General features: G+C 39.8%; 1 gene segment (V, D, J or C); it reads left to right on the forward strand.

Annotated features, from left to right (window-relative positions):
- The first annotated feature begins 4,414 nt into the window (after positions 1 to 4,414).
- LOC103375715 (Ig kappa chain V-III region NG9-like) lies at positions 4,415 to 5,062 on the forward strand. The segment is given in 2 exon segments: positions 4,415 to 4,460; positions 4,662 to 5,062. Coding segments are annotated over 2 exon segments (369 nt in total).
- The last annotated feature ends 3,729 nt before the right edge of the window (positions 5,063 to 8,791 follow it).

An 8,791-nucleotide genomic window follows, 5' to 3' on the forward strand; every position in this document is an offset into this window, starting at 1 on the left:
TAATAATAACAGTAATAACCTCATTGTTACACTGGTTGTCCAGTCCATCAGCATCTCAGGCATCATTCACAACATTTTCAGATAAGCTTGTATGCTGATGATATTGTAATATATTGTTGAAAACACTCATCGTTATATCATTCAGAAGTTAATGAGTGCTGATGTTGAAGCTGGTTTTCTGACTCTCATTCCTATTTTATAGGTTCTAGACATTCTACATTATGAAAGTGTTGGACATTTAAACTGATAAATTAAGTATTTTCAGTTTTGTTGGTATTTTTTTTAAATTGCCCATAGAACCACTTTCATCCCGTTTTTCGCACACAGAAATTTGAGTATGGATTAAACAACAATATTACAGGAAACATTAATGAATAAAAGCTTGAACTTTTTACTGTTAATGCTCATCAGGAAGCAGAGTTGCAGTCTTACATGCTTCTCTGCTGCTTCTCTATGGCTGTCACCCTCCCAATATCCGATAGAGACTGTGTCTGCCCCCAACCACCCAGGTTCTATCAGTCTAACTTTAATAATAGAAGGGCTGTTCATAACAACCTTCTCCAAATTAATACAATTCCATCAGAATCAAAAAACAGGACAATTCAATGTGGACTGTTAAATATTAGATCTCTGTCATCTAAGTCTCTCTTAGTTAATGATCTAATAACAGATCATCATATTGACTTAATGTGTCTGACTGAAACCTGGCTGCAGCATGAAGAATATGTTAGTCTAAATGAATCAACTCCCCCCAGCCATATTAACTTTCATATAGCTAGAAGTACAGGCAGACGGGGAGGAGTGGCAGCAGTTTTCCACTCAAACCTATTCATTAACCAGAGACCAAAACTTAGTTATAGTTCGTTTAAAAGCCTTAGTCTTGGTCTCACTCACTTGAATTGGAAAGCACAAAAACCAGTTGTGCTAGTTGTATTATATCGGCCACAGGCCCCCTATTCTGAGTTTCTATCTGAATTCTCAGAGTTCTTAGCTGACTTAGTGCTCAGGACAGATAAAGTCATTATAGCGGGTCACTTCAATATCCATGTAGATGATGAGAACGACAGCCTCAACTCTGCATTTAGTTCATTGTTAGACTCAGTTGGCTTCTCTCAAAATGTAAATAAACCAACCAGTTTTAATCACACCCTTGATCTTGTTTTAACATATGACATAGAAATTGAACATCTTACTGTTTTTAAACAAAACTCTATCCTGTCTGATCATTTTTAATAACATTTGAATTTACAATAATGGACTATGGAACACCTAGCAAAGACTTCCATGACAGTAGATGTCTATCCGAATATGCAGTGATTAAATTTAAGGAAACGGTTCCATCATTAATTACTTCAATGCCATATGCCACCACAACCCACAACGGAGAACACTTCCTCTAATCTTCGTCCCACACAGGTGGATAATCTTGTTGATAGAACTGCAGCTTTACTGCGTTCATCAATTGATGCTGTTGCCCCATTGAAAAAGAAGGCAATAAAGTACAATAAAATAGCTCCATGGTATAGTCAACAGCTTCACATCTTGAAACAGAAATTAAGAAGGTTTGAAAGACAGTGGCGTTCTACCATTTCAGAAGAATTTAATTTAGCCTGGAAAGATGGCTTCCTCGCCGACAAAAAAGCGATCCGCAAGACAAGAACTGTTTACTCTTTATCCTTAACTGAGGAAAACAAGAAGAACCCCAGGTTTCTTTTCAGCACTGTAGCCAGGCTGACAAAGAGACACAGCTCTGTGGAGCCTTGTGTTCCTTTAGCGCTCAGCAGTAAAGACTTTATGACCTTCTTCATTGATAAAGTTTTGAATATTAGACAAAAAATTATTAGCATGTCTGTAGGTGAAGCAGCTCTGGATGAATCCATAGGACCAGATTTATACTTAGACTGCTTCTCTGCTGTAAATCTCTCAGAGCTCACATCGATAGTAAATATTTCATAACCAGCAACATGTCTGTTAGACCCAATCCCAACTACACTGTTCAAAGAATTTTTTTCTCTCATAAATACTACAATATTAAATATCATCAACTTCTCTATATTAACAGGCTACATATAGCAGGCTTCGTCGCTATCATAAAACCACTGCTCAAAAAGCCTACTCTAGTTCCAGGCGTTTTAGCAAACTATAGGCCCACATCCAACCTCTCTTTGATTTCTGAAATCCTTGAAAAAGTTGTTGCAAGCCAATTGTGTGATTATCTGCATGGAAATGGTTTGTCTGAAGAATCTGAGCCAGGTTGTAGATTGCATCATAGTACAGAGACAGCACTGGTGAAGGTCACCAATGATCTTCTTACAGTGGACTAGTTTCTATACTGGTTCTGCTGGATCTCAGTGCTGCATTTGATACAGTGGATCGTTACAATTTATTACAGAGACTGGAATGTTTAGTTGGGCTTAAAGGAACTGCACTAAATTGGTTTAAATCATATTTATCAGACAGATTCCAGTTTGTTCATGTTAATGATGATTCTCCCACCCACAGTAGAGTTAGTTATGGAGTTCCACAGGGCTCTGTGTTCGGACCTCTTTAACTTGTACATGCTCCCTTTAGGCAATATTATTAGGAAGAATTGCATAAATTTCCACTGTTATGCAGATGACACCCAGCTATATTCATCTATGAAGCTAAATGAAACCAATCAGTTGGTAAGACTCCAGGATGACGTGTAATTTCCTTCATTTAAATTCAGACAAAACTGAGGTTATTGTATTTGGCCCTAAACATCTCAGAAATGCACTATCGAACCAGATAGCTACTCTAGATGGCATTGCTTTGGCCTCCAGTTCTACTGTAAAGAACCTTGGAGTTGTTTTTTGACTAGGACATGTCGTTCAATAGCCATATATACAAGTTTGTAGGACATTCTTTTTTCATTTACATAATATTGTAAAAATCAGAAACATCCTGTCTCAAGAGTGATGCTGAGTAACTAGTCCATGCATTTATAACTTCTAGACTGGACATTTGTAATTCCTTAGTATTGAATTGAATTGAATCATGTCACTGATTCAGAATCTGGAATCTTGTAGAAGTAGATCCCCAGCCTCAGCCCTTGCCTGTCTCCCTATTATATTACATATATTGTTGTTACATTACAGCTAATGGAGACAAGTGTGACAATCAGCTCACCTGAGCCTAATCATCACAGCTCCTTTAAAAACCAGTTGATTCCTCCACACTCTGCCAGACCATAGACCTTCATCCTGTGTTTCTGCTGGTCCCCGTTCTGTCTCCTGCCCTCCATCTCTGAGCCACTGTGACCTGAACCCCCCTGCATCAGCAACATACTCTCCACCCAGATCTTCCCCCAGCCAGCCTTCTCCTGCCTCTGGTGTCCAACCTGTTTCCAGCCTGTACCTGCCCCCAGCCTCGCTCCAGATTATTCCAACCCTCACCAGACCCCAGATTTCCCGAGTCTGTCTGCCCCCTTTAGTTTTTGTATCGTGTTTTGTGAGTATCTCCGTTTTGTTCTAGTTTTACTTTATTCACATTACTTTCCTGAGGTTTCTCTCTTGGTGTTAATTTAGAGTTTTCCATAGGTCTTTGTAATTTTGCCTATTTTCTGATTTCAGTCTGGTTTTCCCGGTTATGTGTTCGCCGTCAGTTTTGCTTCCCCCCTCTACACTGGTTTCTGTTTAATTGCCATTTAATTGACTCCTTTGTTTAATTCACCTGCCTGTATCTGTGTCTGCACCTGGGTTCCCTGATCGCCCACCGTGACAGATTAACAAAAGAAATGCAAAAGTCAGCTAGTTGGGTCATTCCTACTACAATTAATGTAATTATTATTGGTGCTGCCGTGTATTTCTTTGTTGTTGGGAACTGGAGGTCACTGACATCAGACTTGACAACTTCTGACAACAGGACTGATCAAAAAAAATAAATTTGACTTAAAATGTTAAAAAGTCTGTCTCAATATTAAAGTTCGGTTTCCAGATAAAATATGTGGTGGTGTCGTTCATTTAAATGAGAGTACTTTTGGTCATAAGGGGCAGTTTTTACACAGTATATTATTTAGAAAAGAAAAAGAATTAAAAAACAGGTGAACATAAAATGAAAGCTTTGGGGGGATTTTGGGTCGATACTGAAACTGTTTCTGTCTCACAAACCTCTACATTCTTCCAGAACATAACGGACATCTCGTCTTCCTCCTCAGTGGAGATGAAGTTCTCTCCCACACATCGTCTGTCGTTAGATGATGGATCAGTGCAGTAGTCAAAGCTCTGAGCAGTGAGCAGGAAGCAGCGTGATGTGTTGAGGACAGCTGCAGCTGGCTGACTCTGTGTGTTTGCATATGTGTCCTGCCTCTGTGCTCCAGACGTTAAGAGCTCAGCGTTGATCAGCGTCTGTTCAGGCCTTTCAGAGACTCCGACACACCGGCAGCACAGCGATCATGTTGGTGACTCTACTGCTGGCCACCCTGGGGCTTCTTGTTCAGGGTGAGACTCTGCTGAATGGATGCAGCAGCTTCACCACAATCATGTTCTGCTGTGATGGAGAAACACTGAAACGAGCAGCATTGAGCTTCTTCTGTCTGTTGTACATGTTAAAGAAATGATGCTCTTCTGTTTGAATGCTGATCATCTTTCTTCAAGCTGGATTAGTCTCAGTAACTCTTCTCCTCTTTTTCATGTTTTCAGGTTCATCAGGAGAAATCATGGTGACTCAGTCTCCTGGATCTCAGTCTGTTGTCCCAGGACAGACAGTCTCCATCACATGTAAAGTCAGTCCAGGTACTGGTTACTGTTTCAGCTGGTACCAGCAGAAACCAGGAGAAGCTCCTAAACTCCTCATTACCTGCAGTTCAAGCCGTCAGTCTGGAGTTTCTGATCGTTTCAGTGGAACGTACTCTGGAAATACTGACTTCACTCTGACCATCAGTGGAGTCCAGACTGAAGATGCAGCAGTTTATTACTGTCAGAGTCAACATTACATCAACAGTCAGTATGTGTTCACACAGTGAAAAAGCGTCGCACAAAAACCTCCCTCAGTCAGACTGAACAGAAACTGAACTGACTGATACAGTTCACTGAACACACACAAACACACACACACACACACACACAAATAGACAACGTTCACAAGAAGATTTAAAAAGACATTTTTCATGACTGCTTCTCATCATCCATTTTAATCTCATTATGATCATATTTTCTTTTCTGATTGGCCAAATAACTGAGACAAGTCCGTGTGGTCCAGTTAATGAGAATAAACTGTCATGACCTTTGACCTAAGATTGACACTGATTTATAACTATGAAGCAACTGTAAAATATAATTTAAAATGTATGAGTGTAAAAAATGAAAACGACATTTTAGTATCAAGTGTAATCATGAACAGTCAAAAGACACAGTTGATGTGCAAAATATAATCATACGATAACAATAATCTGTAAAGAATTGGAGACAGAAGGTTAATTCCTGCACTGCAAAAAAGGATTTTTGAGAAAGTAAAAAAAGTCTTGTTTCTGGGAAATTGTTCTTATTTTTTTGTCCAAAAAGTAAAATAATCTTGACAAGCAAGTTTTTTGCTGAAGAAAATTTGTCTAATTTTAAGAAAATATATCTAACTTTTTCTTATTAAGATTTTACAGCTTAAATTGAGCTAGAATTACTAGTAACAAGCAACAATGTGGTGGTTCACATGGCTCACATTAAATCCCAGCAGAGGAACAAGATTGTTTTTCTTATTTTCAGAGTAAAACAAATTGCTAAAGTTCTCAATTTAAGAAACTGCACCAATTATAGTTTGAATTCATCTGTTTGCTGCTGGAATTTTTTTTGACACTGGCAACTAGAATGTTTCTCGAATATTGTTATGCTGTTAGAATAAGATTAGGGCATATTCACTTTTTGACAGTTGCAATGTTGTATTTTGTTAAAATATAGAAAATATTTTGATATACTCACTTTAGACAGTAAAAATGTTACACAGTTCTATGTTAAAGTAGTTGGAAAATGCACTTCTTGAGAGTGGCAGGATTTCTGATGTCATTATTTGACTTGAGTGATGTCAAACTTCCAGCTGTCCTGAATGGCTTTAATGAAAAAATGAAGAATGCTTGTCTTTCAAATCCTTTTTGAAGAAATTGTGTCTTGTACTAAGCTACTTTTAGCTTATTATTTTTCTTATTGTTGAGGTATAATTTCTCAAAGCCAGTTTAATCAAGAATAAAAATGTTCAGGCGCCCCTATATTTCACCTGGTTGAGCGGGCGACGCATGAACAGGGGATGTAATTCCCCGGCGCGGTGGTCGTGAGTCAGATTCCTGCTCACGACAGTCTACTACAAAGTCTCTCCCCATTCTTCTCCCCCCTTTCCTCTCTCATTGTCCTCACTAAAAAACATTTGCAGTGTGATGTTGGAAACAGCAGTTGGGGAGCTTTCACTGATCTTCCTCAGCAGAATTAATCAGTCAGTTTTCATTGACATGTTAATGAAGGAGAGTTTCTTCGACTGGACAGGACTCCAATTCAAACAGTCAGGGAGGCAGGTGCAGTGAAGTAAGTTGAAGGTGAACATGATGATGACAAAGGACTAGAGGCAGAAAGGTTCAGATACAGAGACAGACGACAAGCTGGATGGACAGAAAGCAAGTGGACAACAAAGACAACAAGACAAGTTGAGGACCTGGCAGGGAGCAGGTGGAAGTGATGGCTGAAGTCCTGAGGGCTGATTGGAGGATGAGGAGCAGGTGATCAGGTGGGTGGAGGAGACTGGAGGGAAAGTGTGAGGACGTCTGTTGGTCAGGTGGTGAACAGCAGAGACTGGAAAGGTCCATAGAAATACAGAGAGCTGGTGAAGAGAGAAGGAGGCTGAAGACAGACACGAGAAGAACTCAATGAACAGGACTGATGCACGAGTCATGACTCATCACTATTTTATTCTTCAGAGTTATTTTCTCAGTGTTACATCAGACTGTTTTTCTGTTTTTGTTTTGTTGTTTATTGTTATTTGCTGTTGATGTTAGAATAGAATAGAATAGAATAGAATAGAATAGAATAGAATAGAATAGAATAGAATAGAATAGAATAGAAGCTTTATTTGTCATTGCATAAAATACATCGTATCAAACACAATGAATTAAGAGTTGTCACTTTTGGTCAGTGCTTGAGACTAATAAAAATTAATAAATACATAAACAGACAGAAGAAACTCCCTTCATACTCTCTCATACACCCTCTCACCCAGCCCCAAGGGCAGTCCACTCTCTCTTACTCATACACTCTCACCCAAGTCCATACACTACACCCCCCACACAATATGCTAATCCCCCCTACCTCCCAGACAAAACAAGACTCTCTCCTGCACACAAGTATAGTAGCATAGCAACCATAGCAGCAGCAGACTGTAAAGTGCCTAGTGATAAAGTGCTCAAATGCAACAATGTCCAAAGATACAGTTGATCATGGCAGACGAGAGGAGGGGAGGGTGTTGGGGTGGTGGATGGCCAATGTCTACAGAGGGATATTGTTGAGCATATGGCCCAGTGGAAAAAACTGTTGGAAATTCTGGTGGTGCGAGCATTTATTGAGCTGAACCGCCTGCCGGAGGGAAGCAGGTTGAACAGGTGGTGGGCTGGGTGGGCGGAGTCTTTGAGAATGGACCTGGACCTGGAGAGGCAGCGGGAGTCAGCGAGCTCTTCCAGGGAGGCCAGAGGGCAGCCTATGGTCTTTTGGGCTGTGGTTATGACCCTCTGCAGAGCCTTCCTGTCTGCTGCCGAGCATCCCGCATACCAAGCTGTGATGCTGAAGGTGAGTATGCTTTCAGTGACTGACCGGTAGCAGGACACCAGCAGCTTCTGTTCCGGGTGGTTTTTCCTGAGAATTCTCAGGAAGTGTAGTCGTTGCTGGGCCTTCTTGGTTATTGCTTTAGTGTTGGTGGGCCAAGTGACATCTTTGAAGATGTGTACCCCAAGGAATTTAAATGACGCCACCTTTTCAACGCAGTCACCATTGAGGTGTCGTGGGGCATGGGCAGTGCGCTTGCGTTCCTCCATCTTCTCTTCTCTTATTTTCTTTTCTCTACTAATTTAAACATCTAAGTAAAGAATTAAAGCATCTGAAGCTAATATTTCCTCAAAAATACTGGATTTCTTGTTTTATTCCGGAAAAAACAAAACCAAAAAAACATGGATTTGCTGTCTCTGTCTGTTACTTTTATTTGGTGAAGACCACAACTATCTTCTTTCCAGGTCTGAGCTCTGCATGTACTCTTCAACTGGCTCTCAGGTGGGACAAGGCTGTGAGCAGCTGCTGTAAGATCAGCCTCAGCTCTCTGATGGAGAGAATCACTTCTTTCTTTCACACATGTATTTGTACAGACTTTGATCAACAAGTTCAGAGTTTGAACAGATGCACTCCTTGTAAAACTAAAAGCTTTTCCGCTTAACGATGAAAACGCTCTCAATTTAATGATTATACTTTGAGTTTGTGACAACACTGTAGGACGACAGTTTTAACAATATGATTGATTGAAGTAATTCAGGATTGTCTTTATGTTTTACCCATCTATGTGACATGAGTATATGGTATTTTATTTGTCTATTGCGTTAAACATAATGTCAGTTTAAAGGTTACTTTAAATTGATTTCTGTTATGGAAATGTCACTCAGTCTTCTTGCTGACATTACTGCTACCTGCTTTACTGTGCCAGAGTGAAATGAAGAAATCATTTTGTACTTGTACACCTAAATGATCACATGTTTTCATAAAAAGGTCCCACATTGTAGCATCACTTTAATATTGGCAGATTTTAAATGGAATAAGAC

Source organism: Stegastes partitus, unplaced genomic scaffold (genome assembly GCF_000690725.1).
Source record: "Stegastes partitus isolate 25-593 unplaced genomic scaffold, Stegastes_partitus-1.0.2 Scaffold2807, whole genome shotgun sequence".
Lineage (NCBI taxonomy): Eukaryota > Metazoa > Chordata > Actinopteri > Pomacentridae > Stegastes > Stegastes partitus.